Raw genomic sequence first — 19,875 nt, 5'->3', positions numbered from 1 at the left:
TGCGAAACTTTTTGCAGTCATCTAATTGAGAGGTGATTAAGGCTTGGAATATTGTATCTGCTGTTTGAGTGTTGAGATTTGGAGACTGTGACTCGTTCAGGGGGATGTTGTGTAGGCAGGAAAGACAAGGCTTTGTCTTTGAAGGATGGGGGAGAGAGAACAGAGTGACTGGAAGAGGAGCAGTGTTGCCAGCAATAATAGGGGAAGATGAATGAGTTTTTGAGGGAAAATAGTGAGTTTTGTTTAGAGTGTGCTGAATTTGAGATGCCTATAGGGAAATCCCCATGCACGTGTCCAGTAGGAATAGCAGTTCATGAGAGGGGTTTGAGGACTGAGAAAGGGTCATTTACTGGTGATTCGGTCACTGATGACCTTTGAGCAAATGTTTTGAGTAGTTTTGGTATAGTAGACGTGGCAAGAGTTTTGGGCAAGTAGTGGGTGGGGATGATATGGTAGCATTGGGGGAAAACCTTTTCTGGAGTTTTAGCACCGAAGTGATGGGCCTTTAATTGAAGGGAGCAGGAGGGTAGAGGAAAGGCTTTTTTAGAATTGGAGAGACCTGAACATTTCTTAGATGAGATGAAGCCACTAAAGAGAGAAATCCTATAAGAGAGAGATTAAAGGTATCTGAAAGAGAAGAGATGAATGACAAAACAAGATTGTGGATGTGAGAGAAAATAAGCTCAGATAAAGTGGTTAGTTTTAGTGACTGACCAGAGAAAAGGAGAAGAGAATGGAGAAGGATTATTTAACTTCATTAAAGGCAACAACTTTTTGTTGTCATCTTGAAAATGTTACATGTACCTTGAACTTTTAATAAATACTTTTAAAGAATGGAGGAGGCGTCTTGTGGGAAGTCATGGGAAGGGGCATCTGGGGGCTTGGGGACATGAAAGCATTTAGACAACCTGTGTTTCTGGAATAGTCTAGAAGCAGAATAATCAAGCCACAGTTACAACCCAGCAGATCTTCTGATAAATGGCAAAAACTGCCTGTCTGACCGTTCCTTTCGGTTTGGGAAGCAGATTCCTCACAGTGGCCTGTGCTCTTCTATGAGGCTCAGCACGATCTGTTTTATAGTTGTAGAAAGTGAGGCATGGAGAGGTTGACTTCATATTTTCCTGACTTCAAGTCCTGCGCCCTATTCGCTGTGGCACCACTTTGCTACCTAGGACCAGTGGGTGAAAGTTATAGGGATGTTGTTTAATAGTTTCTTCTGGTCAAAGATGGAATAGGCAGTTCTAGGAGTAGTGAATTCCCCATCACTTGAGTTCATTAGATAGAGAATAAATGACTACTTATTGGAGGTTTATTTCAAGGGGTATTATTAAATGTGTGGCACATAGTAGGCACTTAAATGCTTTTTAATTGATTGATTAACTGATTCAGTGTAATAATAATGATCGGCATTATATAGGTATATCAAATCCATATGTATCCGTATATATGAAAATTCATTTACCTGTAACTGAATTAATTTTTTATAGGAGGGTAGTTCTAGGATTTTAGCTGGAATAGTGAGTGGATTTCCAGTGCGGAAACTCACTCCACTGATATAAATTGGCACCTTGTCTGTAACTTAGAGTCTTACAGAATTGCTTAGAACACAGAAATCTGAAATGATTTGCCCATAGTCACATAGCTTGTATGTAGTTCAAGAATAGTCCTCTCTCCACTAGGTCAGCCTACTTTTCCTAATTGAATTAATAGTATTTTTTTTAAAAAAGAATTATCTCTTTTTGAGTTATCAAATGATCCAGCCCTTCTGGAGAACAATTTGGGCTATAAAACTTGTGAGTACCCTTTGACCCAGCAATATTATGTCAGTATCCCAAAGCGATTCTCTCTTCTCCCCCCCCCCCCAAAAAAAAGAAGGAAAAGGGGACTTATATATACAAAAATATTTATGACAGTTTTTTTTTTTGTGTGTGTGGTGGCCAAGTGAAATAGAGGGGATGCCCATCAACTGGGGAATGACTGAACAAGTTGTGGTATGTGATTGTGATGGAATGTTATTGTCCTTAAGAAATGATGAGCAGGCGGGTTTCAGAAAAACCTGGAAAGACTTACTACGTGAGCTGATGATGCAGAGTGAAATGAGCAGAAGCAGGGGAGCGTTGTACATAGTGATGGCCGCATTGTGTGATCATCAGCTGGGAAGAACTCATCTGTTCTTAGCAATATGAAGATCCAAGACAATTCTGAAAGACTTTTAATAAGAAATGGTGCTTGCTTCCAGAGGAGGAACTGTTGAAGTCTGAAAGCAGATGGAAGCAGACTATTTTTTTACTTTCTTTTTTCTTTTCTTTTCTTTTTTTTTTTTTGGTTGGGTGGGTGGGGTCTGGGTTTTCTTTCATATGACAAATATGGAAATGGAAATGTTTTACATGACTACGAATCTAGCCATCTCAGTGTGGGGAGAGAGAAGGGAGGAGTGAGAGAATTTGGAACAAAAAATGTTTTTAAAAAGCAATGTTAAAAATTGTTTTTACATGTAATTAGGAAAAATATTAAAATAAAGGAATTAACTCTTTTCTCTATTAGTAGATATGAATAGTGCAGATACTATCATGGACAATCTGAGAAACAGGGTCCTTAGACTCAGAAAGATTGGGCACCACTGAATCAGAACTTTAGGACCTTTCCTACTCTTTACGTTTTGTCACTCTAAATAAATTATAATAGGTGAGCAGTAGAAGTTCTTGATTTATATGAAATCCTTAAGTTCTGAATGATCAAATGGAATGGAATCCTCTTTATGTCCTAGGAACTTCACATGGCTGAGAAAACGAAATTGATTACTCAGCTGCGGGATGCAAAGAATTTGATTGAACAGCTTGAACAAGATAAGGTAAATAAGCAAGGAAATGTAGTCTGGCTCATACTTTTTGTGTATTTTGAATAGCTTAAAAATACTCAGAATGTATATGTATTTTTACTTCACTTTGTAGAGTCAGATCAACTTTAGCCATAGTGTTGTTTATGGAAGTCTGAGAATCAATGATTTCTTGACCTCAAGTCAACACTGAATTGTCAAGTCACATTTTTGTGACAAGAGACATTTGTAATAATAGCATGTGATTTAATATTTCTTTGAAATGTATACTTTAAATTTTTGAGGATATAGTTACTTATATTTAGTACTTGAATGGGCAATGTGTGGTAAAGAAATGAAGCCACTGAGTTTGAGTTACTCTTTTTTAGGCATCTGGCATGGAAGGGGAAGAAGGAGATGGTATGAGACACTGTCTCTGTGCCTAGTCAAAAAGGAAAGGAAACCGTTTTCCCTTGACCCTGGCTATGCTCTCAGTGTGACTTCATTAGTTGGCTAGTGAAAAGTACCGACTAGGGACAGATTGGGGATGGTTAGCCTAGGGACAGGAAGACTGAAGCGGGGGGGCATGATCACTCTTTTTCAAGTATTTGAAGGATTGTCCAGTGCCAGGGTAGATTAGATTAGTTCTTATTGGAAGAAGCAGGGGAACCAGAAGCAATAGGGGGCAGTTATAAAAGTTCAGGGTTAGGCCTGATGGAAGGACAAACTCTGTAGCCGTGAAAGCTCTTCAAAAGCCAAGGGCCTCACTTGGGACATGGAAATCTTAGGCAGAGATTGGTTGACCACTCTTTGGCAGTGATATGGAGGGGATTCTTGGTTAGGGAAGACTGGACTAGATGCTGGCCTCGGAAGTCCTTTCCAACTCTGAGATTCTGTGAAGATTCATGGGAGAAGGGATATATCATGGAGTAGGATCAATGATGTGTGTGTACAATACAGCTGGGGTGATTACCCTGGGTGTAGGTTGGGGTTGGGGCTCTGTAAAATACTGGACTGAATTTAATGAAGCCTGAGGAATTGGGGCCAGGGTGAGCACTTGGAGCAGGGGAGCCCTGTGGTAGGAAGGGCTAGGGTGAGCAAGGGTTTGGGCTTTTGATTTTTGGGGTGTGGCGGTGGGGAGCACAGCTGTAATGAATGTGCAAGAAGAGAAATATGTCCTAGGAGGAGCTGAGTTGAGAGAATGATTCTAAGGAATGCTGGTATAGCCTAATGATTGATAGAAAGATGTCTGTTACAGAGGGTTTTTGTGGGTACAAAGGTAGGAATTTACTGTTAAAGGAACAGTAATGTTGTTTTTAAACATCTTTGGCTGGGACATGTTTTTGCAGGGTATGCCCACATAAAAGCCTTCTTTATTAAGGGAAAATCATGCTTTGTGGTGAAGGCCATCTCTGTTACTCTGTAAGGCCATTAAGGTTGAAGAGAATTTTGGGAACGATCTTGTGTGTGTATAGCTTCCCTTTGCTAAGTTGCAGATCTGTCTTTATGAAGAGTTATCCTGAATGTCCAGTGATACCCTGGTCATGTGACCTGTCAGAGGTCTAGAAACCTGAAAGACGCTAGAGTAGCTGTGTTTATATACATTGGGAGTAAGCAAAAATATACCTAAATCCTATGTAAACAGCATTTCACTCAGTAAGGAGAATCCCATTCTTCCTCCTTAGAACTTTCTCTAAAGGCTGTGTCATGTAATATTGTGTAGTGTGGTCAACTGTATTATTCCCCTACTTGATGGTCAGGTCCACTGAGGCAGAAACTGTGCCTTCCTTTGGCTTTTTTCTCTCTTAATACTTCACACAGTGTTCTGCACATAGCAGGTGCTTAATAAAAAATTAATGCAGGGACAAGATTGCCTTTCATGATTCTGTGGACCTGAGGGTGTAATAGAATGTTGGCATGTTAATTGATGTTCTGAATCGTCTTCAGTTATTTAGGAAAGGGTAATGGTTTTCAGTGTGCCTTTTAGAAAGACTTCCATTAAAGTAGTTATCATCATACTCCAAATATAAAAGTTTGAAAGACATTTTTCTAGAAAAACATTTATTACGAACCCCTCAGGAAGGAGGTAGAGCACTCACTAAAGTCTATAGCTCTGTCCTGTTTGCCCAAGTACTTAGAGTTGCCTTTGTCCAGAAGTACCATTCTAAGGTTTGTGTTTGTTTGTTGTGTTTTGTTTGTTCTGTCTCGAAAACGCTTCTACCTCTCTCATGCCTTTGATGCCGGGGTCTTATCACAAGTGCTCCAATGCTTCTCGGCAGGGGATGGTAATAGCAGAGACCAAACGTCAAATGCACGAGACCCTGGAAATGAAAGAAGGAGAGATTGCTCAGCTTCGTGGTCGAATCAAGCAGATGACCACCCAAGGCGAGGAGCTGCGGGAACAGAAAGAGAAGTGTGAGAAAGCTGGTAAGCAGTCTTGGGGGCTGTCAGCCGAAAGTCATTCGATGTCGCTGTCGGAAATGCCCAGCTGGGGGGACCTCATCATGCATGCTCCTTGAGAGCAATCTCCAGGTAAAGAGAGTAGATAGACAATCACAACTTGCACCTGAATTTCTGTAATCAATCAGAAGGTGTTCATGCAGGCCCAGGGAGCACCTGGCATGGGCAAGGTATTGTAGGGACTCAGGAGCTTATAAAACATGGGCCTCACTCCTCAAGGAACTTATTGTCCAGGTGGGAAGGCAAGACGGATACCTAGGAATGGTGAGCAGGACAGCATCCTGTACTGCAAGGAGGCGCTGCATTCAGTAGTGTGTTAGGAAGCTCTTTGTGGGAGTATATATGTTTAGAGAGGAATTTGGGGAAGGGAGAGAGCCCCCTCCATCAGTCCTGCCGGGGATGCTTTCTAGGAGAGTTGGACCTCTGATGTGGGAGTCTTCTCTGAGGCCACCATTTTACTCTGTTTTCCTCCCATTCATTGTTAAACTTTTTTGAAAAAGGCATCTTGGTTGATATCTCCATTTCCCTCTGTCCACTCTCTTTTTCTCCCTTGTACTGTACAGCAGTCATTGGTACTTTTAACTCTCTAAAACCTGTGGTTCTCAAGAAAACGCCTTTTCTCTGGCATTTCTCTAGCTTTTGATGCGTCTGACTGCTTTCTGCTGCTGGTTGTTCTCTCTACCCTTGGCTTCAGATGTGCCAACCTCTTGCTGTTCCTCTTCTCTTTCTTTGTATTTTTTTTTATTTTTTTATTTTTAGGCATTTGGGGTTAAGTGACTTGCCCAGGGTCACACAGCTAGTAAGTGTCCACCTAGTTGCCCCCATCTTCTCTTATCACTTCTTCTCTGCCTCCTCTCCTGGCTCCTTAGGAGTTTCCTCATTCTTAATGCAGGGTTCACAGGTTGGCCTCTTCCCTTCTCTCCGTATCTAGTCAGACGACTCTCAGCACTCTCTCCAGGGCTGACTTCTCTTGTACTTCATCCTCACGTCTTTGCCTCCCTAAAGACGTCTCCACCTGCAGGTCTCAGTGACTTGTCAAACTAAACTCCATCTGTTCTCTTCCTTCCTCACTATGTCTTTACTGCTTTTTGGTTTGTGGTACTACTATTCACCCTTCCAGGATTCCAGGGCTCTCTTGGCCTCTTCTCTGTCCCTTGCTTCTCAAATACACCAATCTGGTCCCTTCTGCCCTATGATATTCCTGGGTCTGGCCTTTCGCCCTTGACTTTCATTGTGCCCATCCAGATGATTATTAGAATTTCCCTAGCAGGCCTTCGTTACTGCCCTCCTTGTTATTGCTAGAATAATTCTTACGTATAAATCCTGGTCATGTTTCTTTCCTCAGACTTATCTGATGCTCTGCCTTTGAAGGTCCTCTGTATTCCATCCTACCCTTCCCAGCCTAAACCCTCCCCCCGCCCCATACTCTAATAAGCTCAAGCCAAATTAGGTTGTCCCAAATCTGCAGCATTTTTATGGCCACCTTATTTTTGCTCATGCTTTTTCTAATGCCCGGAGTGCTTTCTTTCCCGTTTACTTTTGAGTTCCTATCCACATTTTATTTTTTCCCCAGTTATCAAAATTTCTTTTCCTGCCTCTCCCCGTCCCCCACTGAAAACAAAGAAAAATGAAAAACAACCCCCTCCCCACAATGAGCATAGTCTGGACAAACAGATTCCCTTATTGACCATGCCCTAGACATCACGTGAAGCCCCTCAGATGCTGCCTCTCTTACCAAGTCATTTTTGATCCGCTCGACTTACTCAAAGACTTTGTTTTTTTTTCCCCCCGAAGACTGGTGTCTCAAAGACTTTTTATTAAATAGGTTGAAGCGTGTCATTTCGATTCTCACGAGAAGTGGGTGCACCTCCTTGGAAGGAGAGAAAATGCACGCAGTAAAAGAAGCCAGGGCAATTTTTATAGTTAGTAATTGCCTAACTCCTCCCCTTCTGGATCAGGATTGGTCCTAATCCTTCTGGGTTACAATCTTCCTTATATGCCCCATTTCTAAGGTACATTATGTGCCTAGAATTGTGTTATCACTCCCCCCCCCCCGACAGAGAAGTTAGCCTGTCTGTGCTGATTTCTTATCTACTTATGTGGAAACTTAATTCTTTCATTTCTCACAATTCCTACTCTTTTTTTTAAAGTAAAGATTTGGTTTCCACATCTTCCCAATTTCCTTATCCTCTAATCTACTTAACATGATTTTGCATTCTCCATCACTGGGGGAAGTCTCATTGATACATAAGGTATCATCATCCTTATATTGCCAGAGCCTGCCCTCTGAACTCCCACTGTGGGTCCTACTGGGATAATCTTTAGTGAGGGATGTTTCTATCAATTGTTGTACCAGCCCCCTAGTGCATGGAACTGTACAACATTCTACAGCAGTTAATACTCCTGAATGGATACAGCCGTTCCTTTCCATTTGCCAAACCAGGATTCTAACTATCCCTTTAATCAGTTATCCATCCAAGAGTTGTCTGCCAACTCCTCAGCTAAAGTGGTTAAACCTTGCAGTGCCTTAGTGATGGTTCTCTCTGGGGATGTGCTGCTGGGCAACATTTCATCAAGGGATTTTGGGGACTTAAAACAATATGGGAGAAGGAAGGGAGGAATTGACTGACACATTGACAAAGTAAAAAGGGGGCAGTCCCCTTATTAAGTACAGATACAGAGACCCAAAAGGAACGATCAGTTATCCATTTAAAGCCTCAGAAGTCTCTTCTCATACTGCCGTTCGACACTCTGGACATCATCTGGCCAAGTCTTCTGGTCCGAGTGCTGTTCAAACAGTGTCCAGCAGACTCTCTTCTTGTAGAGATCCTCCTCCTTGTGTCCACTCTCGTACAAGATTGGTCTCAACACAATTTTTAAATTACCTTGCCAATAACCAGGGCAAATAATGAAAGTTAACTCAACCCCCGTGTCTCCACTATTACAAGGTCAAAATTGGAACCTTGGCCAGTTGTTATATTTTAAGAAACTCAAATTAGAAAAGTTAGAACCTAGCCTTACACTCTGCATTACTTCTAGTTTTATACCTTGCATTAATTCAGTATTTATTCCTATTCATGTTCCTCCATCAGGAGGATGAAATTCCACTAAGGAATTAGTAACAGACTTCCATAAATTTAAAACTAGCACACATCAGATACTAAAACAATCCCAACTTCTAGTCATGCACAAATAAATGATCCTTAAGTAGAATGGACGCTTCTTTCAAGGCATTTACAATATAAGTCACAAGCTATTCTTCTTTTAACATTAATTGTATCAAACTGAGACAACTTACAACTTTAACTAAGTATTAACTAAGTAAATATCCTAGTTCCACAATCTCGTGGCCTAATTATCCTCATGCCACTATGAGAAATTAAAGGATCCTGACTTATACAGTAATATACTAGCAACATATCAAGACTGAATACTTAACTCTGAAGTTCTAGGCCAAATAACTCAATCTTATACTTGCATCTTACTATAATAACCTCAGATGTTTCTGCATCAGTCTGTTTTTTTTTAATAGATTTGATATTTATGCTTACAAAACTTATAATTAATGGAATTTGCCGTGAAAGAATAGGGAACAAGTAAGGGAACAGTGCTTCCTTAGATTCATGTCAATTCCAGGCAGAAGTTATAGATATATATATGACCAACTGCATTGAACCAGGCTTAAAGTCTGCCAGGTGCCATAGTGGGGAAATTGAGTCAGGAGAATCCTACCTCAGCCTTGCAGAAAAGTCGTTCTGCCGCCTTTCCCATGAGAACACCCCCTTGCAGCTCACAGGTGCAGCTCATGAACCTCTTTGCAGATTGCTGATGTCATGGGTGAGTAGCTCAATCAGTTCCTAGTTAACCATACCTGGAGTTAGACTCAGAACAACAGTTCATTAACAGTCCCCAAGATCTTGGATAGCAAATTCTCCTCATCAGGGTTTCAGATGTGACTATAGTTTCACATTAATTAGGGAACATCTCCAAAGTGAGCTCTAAGTAGTTTGCATAACTTCCTGCACATGTTCTGGTTCCTAATAACATCTTGAGTAAAATCAAACTTCCATTAAGATCATAAGTTGCTGCTGTAAATAGATTTGCCTTTCTGTTTCTCAAGCTTATTTATCCTTCTCTAACCATTCTTTTTAAATTTTTTTTTATCTAACCATTCTTAATTTGAAAGAATGAAACACTTTCAGAGCTTGAATCCTGTACATATAGTAAGTTCAAACCATAATTTTAACTCTTGCTAGGCCGTGGAATGAATTCAGATCAAAATAGTAAGATCTTCCCTACTTACAGCTTATATGCTTTATTATTAATCACTAGCCTTAGATCTCTGATGCTGCTTCCATTGAGACTGATGAGGTTTAGAGGTTTGGGGTGCTGGGACCCCAAAATTACAACACATGGGTCCCGCCTGAAAGAATTCAACCCAAGCCTTCTTTCAACCAAAGACAAGGTTTATTAGAACATCCATCATATTGGGCAGACTCTTTGGAGTCTGAACATTAGTAAGCTGTGACTCGATTATAAGAATCCCAGCAGTGGCTAGATTATAAGAATCTGAGCCGATTTTCTTTCTTTTGATGCGCATAATATGTAATTTAAAAAAAAAAATTAGTTGTGCTTGTTTGTCTCCTTGCTAGCTTGTAAGCTTCAAGAAGGTGTCTCTTTTAACATCCATTGTAGGTCATTAATAAATATTTATTAAATGAATGGATGGTCATCAGACCAACTTTAGACTAAAAACAGGAGAGAATAGAGGAAGGGTGATGAGGCAGAAGGTGATTGCAGAAATTCTGTAATTTGGGCATGATGTGATGAGGGCCAACGCGAGGAAGCTGATGGGAGGAACGTGGAGGGCCGCTGAGCCCTCCTCAGTGGCACTTGTTGACTTGGAGAGGCAAAGGAGGCTTCATGATCAGAGATAACTCTTTAAGTGTTGCACTTGAGAGAATAAGTGCACCACTAAAAAGAAATAATGATTTTGGGAAAGGGAGCCAGTTTGAGAATGAGGAAGGAAGAGGAGATTAGGCATTTGAGTTTGAAGTGTTTATGGGATAAGTATTGGAGCTTGTATGAGAGACTGGCTTGGGGCCGTGTATTTGGAAGTCATTCATGATTATGAAAGGTGATAAAATACTCGAGAGTCAATATAGTCATTGGTGAGTAGAGAACAGAGAACTATCTGTGCATTGAGACCAGGATAGGGGCCGAAGAATGGGAAGTGAAGTGAATTTCTGTGGTATTCCTATATGTCCTTGCTGCAGGCCTGAGGTAGAATAGGACTAAGGATTTTCAAGAATGAACAGGAAGGCTGGGCTGTGCCTGGCGCTCCTCGGCGGGAATTGTCCACATCACATCGATAGATGTCAGCCTGTGCTGTTTTAGTTTAGTCCCCGTGTCTCTGGGTTATAGCCCAGAGCCAGAGGTTACTTCTGGCTGGCTAGCATCTCTGAACAGGTCCCCAGGATGGCTTCAGAGATCGGAGAAGGGGTTAAGCACATTTTTACTTAAAAGCACTGCAAGGAAACAAAGTACGCTCAACCAGTTCCTTCTCTGCCACTGTTACCAGTGCTTTTGCACAGCTTAACAGTACTACTGCTGACAGTGGTTGTAGTCAGGCATGGAAAAAGTAGTTAAGAAGCGAAAATTGCATTCTTCTAAGGTGGAAAATGTGATGGCTTAAGTACAGAACAGGATGGGTCTTAAAAGGGGCAGGAGCACACTGTGGATAGGACGCTGTCCCAGATGAGTTCTGCTATCAGCCAGGCCATAGGCTTATTCTCCCTGGGGCAAAACACAGACAGTGGCTTAGTTGTGTTTTTCTTTTAGTGATGGTTTGTATAAAATGTATTCCCATAAATATTTACTTTGTCAGATGATTTCTTCTCCTGGTAATTGAACTGTGTAAATGTGCCTTTTAAAAGAATTGGGTAATGAAGCAACTGTACTCTAAGACAGAATTAGTATGCATGTTTTAAAACAGATTTGCTCACTTTTGGAAAACCTTTGTGCAGCGCAGCTGTAAGTGTCTTTGCATACAATTAAAAAGCCTATCTTTTGAATTCATAATTTTTGAGGACTCATTGCAGGTGCTGCATTTTAAATATGCAGTGAAGTAGTGTCACTTACTAATTTCATCTGATTACCAATCATTACTAATTAATTACTAATTTTATCTGATCAGTAAGAAAAGGTCAGCCAAAGTAAATAGGATTCCATAAATCTTCTGCTTGTGAACATTTGGAGAACTGGTAAAAAGAGGCAACATGTGGACTTTGAAGAAGTTGGCTACTCTGTAAAATATTTTTTGTCCTCCGATTTAAAACTAGACTAGACATACATAAAGTATACTTTTAAAGAAAACATTATGCATTTTTAAAAGCTGACAGTCCTTAAGTCTTTAAGAATAAGGCTGTCATCAGGAAATCAGCTCTCAATGTCTTTTCAACTGTGAAAGTTTTAATTTTGCATCTAAAGAAACACGAAAGCAATTAACAATCACGTCCTTGGATGATGGATGTTCCCAAATTATGACCTTCTTTTTGTCACTGAGTCAGAACTTAAAAGTTGACTTTTGCTTGTTCCTTGCTACTTTTCGTAGAAAGTGGCTAAATCTGCTAGGCTATGTATTTCTAGATGAGTTATTATAAATGCCCCGTATTTGAGAAGGGTGGAGAGTTCAGCTTGCTCTCTTTGTGAGTGGCATAGTATCATGACATTTACCATGAATGCCTGGGAATGTGGTGGCTACATTAGCCCTGGCAGGCCAACATTGTATTGTCTCCTCAGTTTTCCTGATTTGAAACATTCTTCTCCCTCCTGGGACGTGATGGATAGGCCATTTGAAGTAGAGCCCAACTGTCATTGTTACCACATTTCTTTGGGCTAAGAAAATACAGAATTGTGTAAATGGATATGTTGAGAACTCATTAGTACAAGTTTGAAACTGGAAAACTGGCATGTATTTTATTTTATTTTTTGGAGTTTCATTTTTTTGATGTGGTCTGTTTAAAAGTGAGTGGACCTGCCAAGAAGTAGTAAATGTACAGGAAGGAAGCATTAAGTGTATTTTATGAGAGTACAGAGTAACACAGCAGTTGTGGCATCTATTAATTAGGAGGCTTTTGCTAGGACATTATACCCTCAAACTCCCACCAGCAAAGATGTAACTCAAGAATGCATTTGAAACCGCAGCCATTCCCAGTGTGTATTTTCAAAATTGAATCTTAGTTCTTTTGGTGGTTATTCTTAACTTTGATTCATTCATAATGTAATATTGACCATGTAATTAGTTTCCATGGGTTATAATGATTATGCAAAATTCTCCTTTTCAATGAGTGAAGTTTTGCAAGGGGTTCAGCTATTTGTAACATATAACTTCTCTTCTTATGTACTCTTTCCATGCTAAAAGTTGTCTGGGCAGAATTTTAAACTTTGATGTTAGCTCATTCTATATGGGTACTGTAATTAAGTTTGTATATTTATTTCATGTAAACTTCATAGAACAATAAGGGAAATCCTGGGTTATACTTTCTATGGTTTTTAGCATCAATGTATCCATGTTTGGCTCAGTATAAAATTTAGAGCTGGAGAGGATTGAACAATGGCATTTTAAATAAAAATTAAGTAGTTTATACTTGCTGATGTTAAAGTAATATAGTTTTTGTGCATGTGTAAATATGTGTATTTAAATTTTGTTAATTATGTGATTAGCAGCCAGTTTGTATTTTTGTAGCCTTAAATCTCTCCAATCATCTTATTTTTGTGCATCCAAACATGCCAATAAGTGAATCATGGTGCCTTTCCCAAGCCTTGTATGAACAGGACTGGGGTAAGGGCTAATTTTTCTTATGCTGGGTGCTTGGAGTAGGCTTTATAAAGAAAATTCTGTGCTTCTCAGGCAATACAAAACATAAATTGAAGTGAGATCAAGACATAACTTGTTTAAACTAAGAAATATTTGCTTGTTTAAATCTTAATGAATGCTTGCCTAAAGTTTGAATTAATACATACTTGATAGCTCCCCCGCATAGAAGGAGGTACTTTCAGAGTGTTTTGATAAGGTGCTTAGTAGTACAGCCATAGGCAGCCTTTTTTCTAGATGAAATATTTTATTCCCACTCAGTTGACCACATTTCTTTAGTTTTAATTTAAGTTAGATGAGTAGCCTTTAATTTAAAAATTCAAGTCATCTAGTGTGGTATAAATATGCTTTGTTAATTTGATAATCCCCCCCCCAATAAAATGACAAATAAGTTGCAAATATATTGATGGTGACATTTTCACTGATCAGTTTCACACTTAGTTTCAGTTGAATGATTAATCTGCTGGTAATAAATATTAGTAGTAGTAAAAAAAAAGTTCTGACCAGGGTCATGGCTTCAGTTTATTCCTTACCAGTCAGCTTACTTTTTAAAAGGTCTTGTTGATATTTTTTCTGAGCTTTGAATTATAGACTAATTTGCATAGGAAACTGAAGACTAGTTCCGTTTTATGTATGTGCATTTATTTTGAGGAATGTTTTTAGGTGCAGACTTTTAATTGGAATATTCTGCCCTGGTGGTGGTTTGGGAAGGCAGCATTACTTGGGGAAGAAAAGTTTTATTGTTACCTCCTAATTTTCCATACCAATTTGGAGGCCCTGATTTTATTGGTGTTGCATTACCCAGTTTTTACCTCTGGATGGTAGCATTGCCTCATTTTCATCTATGTCAGCTGGCTTCATCATTTTTTACTCGAGAAGTGATTTCTGAGCATGTTGATTATCTGAGGATCCTTACTTTTGGCTCACAGGCTTGTTTTAAAGAACTAACAAATAATGTATTAAAACATTTTATTAGACTGCAAAGCCCTGTATGACTATATAAGTTACCATGTTTATTTTCGTTTTTTCGTCTTTACTGTGATTTTGTTTAGTGTTGCTTCTCTGGCATTGTTGAAGTACAACCTCTTTGGTGTGGTCAGAGGCAACATGCACATTATGTAAAGATCGGACATTTAGTCTAGGCACCAGCCTGCTTTTGAAAGTGGTGTAAGGCATTTTAACCTTCATTCCTTCCTGTCCTCTCCAGCCTAGTTCCAGATCTAGTCCGGATCTTCCACAGGGGCTGCCTTGGATCCAAGGGTCCTGGTGGGCTTAGGAGAGAAATGATGTTAGGAAGAGAAGAGAGTGGGCCATAGTAACCCTCCCTGCCTTCACCGAGAGGGTGTCTGTACCCGTGGAGCTTTTGTCATCCTTAATTACCAAGCCCCTTAGCAGTCCTAGGACATAGTAGGTGGAAGAACTCTCATTGAGAATGTTTTAAGAGTGGCAGAGACAAACTTTGGAATATTACCCAGGACTGGCCTGACATGTCTTTTTCCACTGCTCCAGTCATACTAAAAGTGGTTTCTTTCACACGTGCCCCCTTAATGTATGCATGCTGCCCAGCTGACTAGCCTTATCTTGAGTCCTATAAGAATAGGTTTTATTTTTCCTATATTCTTAAATAAATCTTACCTTTAAGAGTGGTAATAAGAGGAAAGTGAGGCTTTAGGAGTAATAAAAATTCCACTTTGTATTTAACTGTCTGGCGCCTAATTTAAATTTTCACAAGATTTATTTATTACCTGAGATATTAGTTTTCTTCTGCAAATTATCTTCGTAATGTTCTTTTAAAAATAGTGATTGCCTGAGATACATAGAATTTTACTTTGAAAGAAAAAAATGCATTCTTGTGATAGTCTGCTAGTCATATTTAGCTCTCCTGCTGGTGTTGTGCTGGGATTGTGGTGAGTCAGCTGTCCCTTCTGCATGTTGGTGGGCCTGTGGCAATGGGGGCTGATGAACTTTTCTTCTCTCCCTGCCCTTCTGTCCTCTTTTTATACTTCACAGGGGTAATTGTATTAAAATTCAGGAAGTACTATTTTATAGTCAGTGCTTAAATCAATCACATGTTACTAGGGATGGAAACAGTTATTAAGATATCTAGATATAGAAGAGTCAGGAGTTTTAAAATATTATAAAACATGGACTGGTTTTAAGAAAAATTACATTTATTCTCCTAATCTAAAGATGTTAAAGTTTATGAGGTGAAACATTTCTTGTTAACGAAAAACTATCACTATACAGTCAGTCAGTAAACATTTATTAAGCACCTACTATGTACCAGGTATTATGCCAAGCATTTAAATTAAAATTGGATCTCTAGCTTTATGTAGGTATTTTCTTAGGGAAGTAACCTAATTTGGGGCAGAATATAGTCCAAAATAATTTTAAAATGATATGTGTTTTTATACTCACACACTCTTTTTAAAAAAATGCCTCTTTGTAGTTAAACTTCTATTAAAGCAGGAGGGAGACAGAACAAAGTGAGATTTGATGTGCCAGGCTCAGATGCTATGTGTTGTGTTTTGGCAGGTGTGTCAGGCACAGCCAGTGTCTGATCAGTATCAGACATGGTCTGGGAATGGTTGGTTTGGTAAGGTGGGATTTTCTGTTCTACTTAAGCCTTCATCAGCATTCATTTTGTGTTTTAGAATATTGCTGGGTAAGGAGTATTGCTTAGAAAACAGAAGACCTTAATTTTAAAAGGAAAAACTCATCAGTTAGCGAAGGGCATGTTATAGATGCCTTATTTGTAAAGTAGTAAGTTTATGCTTGAGTAAAGTCCCTTTTAGCTTGAGAATTTACATTATCTGAGACAGGTTAGATCTGATTGAGCTCATAACGTGGAAAGGAATAGTCATACTTCAATGAAACATTTCAATTTGCCAAGCTTGATTAATTGTATGGGTACAAAGACAAAAATGAAATTGTCCTTTTCCTCAAGAAATTTATGTCCTTTTCGGTTCAAGTTGATAGTACCACAGTTAATGAGGTGAACTATAGAGGAGGTTCCTTAAATGCAACAGATGCTTAAAAAAGGATTAGTCAATAATGACAGGGCACACAGAGCATTTCATTGGGGCGGCATTGTGCTTACAAGCACCTAGTGAGCTAGAGATAACAGTTATTATTCCCGCCATTTTATAGATGTGTAGTATGAAGCTCAAAAGAGGCTCAGTGACTTAGCCATCGTCATAGAGCTGGAAAGGAGCCGAGCTGGGACTGGAATTCTGTTCCTCCGAGACTCGGTCTGGGACTTTCCCCTCTACACCATGTTGCCCTCCATCAGAGAGACACGTTACTTTCTGCCTGGAGAGGGTTGGAAGTGCAGGAAAGGGGCAACGTTTTACTTTTAAATTATTCTAGGTTCTGAGATTTTCAGAGTGTGTGCAGGGGGGAGAATCCACTTAATATTGAGGATACCTGTTTTATCCCCACACAAAAGCGTGTCATCCCAAACTCTCATAATTTTGCTGGGTAGGCTTTACCATCCTTCTTTTAGTCCGTTTTCAGTGTGTGACCCAGGTTCTGTTGTAAAAGGTACCTCTTCATCTGTGTGGCACATAATCCGTGTTAAACAAGAGAGGGGAAAAAAGGGCCAGTGGCTTGCAGACATTGCCACATGCCAGTGTTAAGTCCCTTACCCCAGTTCCGTTGTCTTTTTTCCTTCCTGGATCTGAGCCTTTTTTATCCCAGTCTTAGCAGCAGGCACGTTTTCCCGCACCCTAGGTGCCACAGCAGACATTGTTCACCATCATGCCCGGGGGACTGTAAGCTCCTGTAGTACAGGGATGGTCCCCAATTTTATTTGTATCCCCAGCAGCGAGCACAGTGCCTTGCACAGAGCAAGTGCCTGGGAAGTGTTTAGGGAGATGAGGAAACTCATTGCTTGTCAGCGACTGGAAGTCACAGCTGAAATAATTTGGACTCCATTGGTTCTCTCTTCCTGGCACTGTTATTGATAATAGGAAATAACTGAATGAAAGGAAACGAATGAGAGAAAATCTTAGGTACAAATATTTGTAGGTGAATGTTCATAGAAACCATTACAATGGTTATTTCACAGTTTATTCACGGAGAGCAAGAGCAAGACAGACAGACAGTAAGACACGGAGTAGTCATCATCACCTATCGGCCACTTGTCAGATCTTATTTGTCTGGCGCTAAGAAGAGCTGCCCCTGCAGCCGAAAACCATGACCGCTGGTTGTTCCTCTGTCTTGTTACTGCCTCTCTCTCTGCCCCAGGAGTGAAAAGTCAAACGCCAAGCTTCAGTGGTAGGATTTCCCAGCTGTTTTCCTTTTCTCATTCTAGCTTTTGAGGAACTTGAAAAAGCTTTGAGCACAGCACAAAAAACTGAAGAAGCCCGGAAAAAAATGAAAGCAGAAATGGATGAACAGATAAAAGCAATTGAAAGAACAAGTGAGGAAGAACGCGTAAATCTGCAGCAGGAGCTAAGCCGGGTAAAACAGGAAGTTGTAGACATTATGAAGGTAAGAATGAGATTCCGTTAGACTGAGAAATCAAAACTTATGGTTTAAAATTTTTTATTTTGTGTTTAATCAACAAAATAAATGTATGAGAGAGATTAATGGCAGCTTATCACTATCACTATAACGTATTCTAGGTTTATGATTATATTCAAACATTTTTATGCAGTTTTAAAAAGAGATTTTGTTGATATCTTTTGTTCTTAAGTGTTCTAGATTTCCCCCTCTATTCCCCACCATTTTTCCTCCTAGAAAGCCATCCCTTATAATTAAAGAAATTGAAATAAAATAGAAAGAAAAAAGGAGAGTAAGAGGAAAAAGTGTCAGCAAAACTGATCAACTCGTTGGAAAAAAAATCCGATGTTGCCTGTAATATTGTGTACCCTGTGTACCCTGACTTCCACAAAGCAGCTCAGGGAAGTATTTTCTTAAGTTTCTTCTTTGGAGCCAAGCTTGTTTTTTTATAATTTTGCAACATTTATTTTCAGTCATTTTGTGTTTTTTTCCCCTTTCATGTAGTTTTAATCCTCATGATTGATCAGTTGATAGACAATTTATTAAGTGCCTGTTATGTGCCAGGCTGTGGGATTATAAAAAGAAGCAAAAGACAGTCGCTGTTTACATGGGAGAAGTATCAAAGAATTGGGGAATCGAGAATAGTCTCGTTATCAATTATTAATATTTTTAAATGGATAGTAACCTTTGTTTAAAAAAATTACACTGTTGACTGATAAATATAATAAGACATTATATTTTATTGTATATGAATAATTTAAATAGAAACAAAAATTTGGTTTAGTTTTTATGGGCACGTGCTAAACCCTGCGTAGGAGATGACAGCATTAAGGATGTATAAAGTGATTTCTGCAGTTCAGTGACTCAGTGGGTTTGGATGGAATTTGACTTCTTCCTGTTTCTCATCACTGCTGTAGTTCAACACAGTGAATGTTGCTTTCCAGGGCCTTTAACTGTGCCCATTTGACTGATATTTCAGAAAACGTCCGAAGAGAGAATTGCTCAGTTACAGGAGATGTATGCTGGGGAACTCGCTAACAAGGAGAGGGAGCTCAATGAGAAATTTCAGGCTCGGGAAGAAGAATTCCAGAGGCAATTGAAAGCAGCTCTTGTAAGTATTTGCTGTATTGGTTTTTGTAATTAAGCATAGTAGCGTCCGTGTTTTTTGTTTGGTTTGTTTTGGCAAAATGCTTTGGAATCACACTTATCCAGAAATCAGACTTTTTTCTTCCTCAGCTGGAAGTGAAAGGACATGAACAAACCTGTGAGCTCCACGAATAACTCTCACAGAACTCTGCCCTCAGGTCCGAGGCTGTTCATCTTAAATTGTCTGGAAATTAGTCCATGATTGTACAAGTTGAGTTACTTGGTTTTTCCTGCAGTTTTATACTTTTTAACTTATAATGGAGAGCAGATTACCAGAAGAACTCCAGTGCACTCTCACTCCTTAGAAATGACCACATGTATTCTCAATACACCAGGCATCCAAGACAGTTCCAAAGGACTCCTGATGGAAAATGCTCTCCACATCCAGAGAAAGAACTGATGGAGTCTGGATGTGGACTGGTGTTTACTTTCTGCATTTGTGTGTGTGTGTTTTTTTCCTATAGTCTGTTTCTTCTTTCTTAACATGACTAATTTGAAAATAGTTTTACTTGATTGCACATATATAATCTATATCAAATTGCTTACCATGTTAGGGATGGAGTAAGTGAGGGAGGGAGAGAAAAATTGGAACTCAGAATGGTTAAAAAATGAATGTTTGGGGCAGCTAGGTGGCGCGGTGGATAGAGCACCGGCCCTGAGGTCAGGAGGACCGGAGTTCAAATGCGGCCTCAGACCAAACACTTGACACGTACTAGCTGTGTGACCTCGGGCAAGTCACTTAACCCCGATTGCCTCACCAAAAAAAAAAAGAGTGTTAAACAATGTCTTTACATGGAAAAAAAAACACTATAAAAATAAAATTAAAAAAAAAAAAGAAATGAATGATCGTGGACTTCAAGAGAGACTCAGCAACATCCCATTTTCTGTCAGCAACTTTTTATTGTAAGGACAAATAGCCCTTCCTTCATAACCTCATTAAGATTGAATTATCAGAACAGTGTTAAATTATTTTTGATATATTATTTAATAAAGCCAAGAAATATGTGATGTATTTTAGAAGAATTTTAATTTTTAAAATGCTTAAAATGAATTAGTTCTTAAAAGGGTAAGT

The 19,875-nt window shown here is 39.4% G+C and overlaps 1 protein-coding gene across 6 annotated transcripts in view; it reads left to right on the top strand.

Annotated features, from left to right (window-relative positions):
* The window catches only part of GOLGA4 (golgin A4), a 98,668-nt gene that overhangs the window by 45,094 nt on the left and 33,699 nt on the right, over positions 1-19,875 (top strand). For 5 of the 6 annotated variants that reach the window (XM_027859358.1, XM_027859357.1, XM_027859354.1 and 2 more), the window contains 4 exons: positions 2,768-2,851; positions 5,074-5,242; positions 17,467-17,645; positions 18,637-18,768. In XM_027859358.1, coding sequence (XP_027715159.1) covers positions 2,768-2,851; positions 5,074-5,242; positions 17,467-17,645; positions 18,637-18,768 — 564 coding nt within the window. The remainder of the gene's footprint in view (positions 1-2,767; positions 2,852-5,073; positions 5,243-17,466; positions 17,646-18,636; positions 18,769-19,875) is intronic. The other variant, XM_027859356.1, reaches the window with a different exon arrangement.

Source organism: Vombatus ursinus, unplaced genomic scaffold, assembly GCF_900497805.2.
Source record: "Vombatus ursinus unplaced genomic scaffold, bare-nosed wombat genome assembly UNPS02014166.1, whole genome shotgun sequence".
In the NCBI taxonomy this organism is placed as follows: Eukaryota; Metazoa; Chordata; class Mammalia; order Diprotodontia; family Vombatidae; genus Vombatus; species Vombatus ursinus.
Note: the sequence above shows the minus strand (reverse complement) of the source record. Positions and strands in the feature narration are given on the sequence as shown.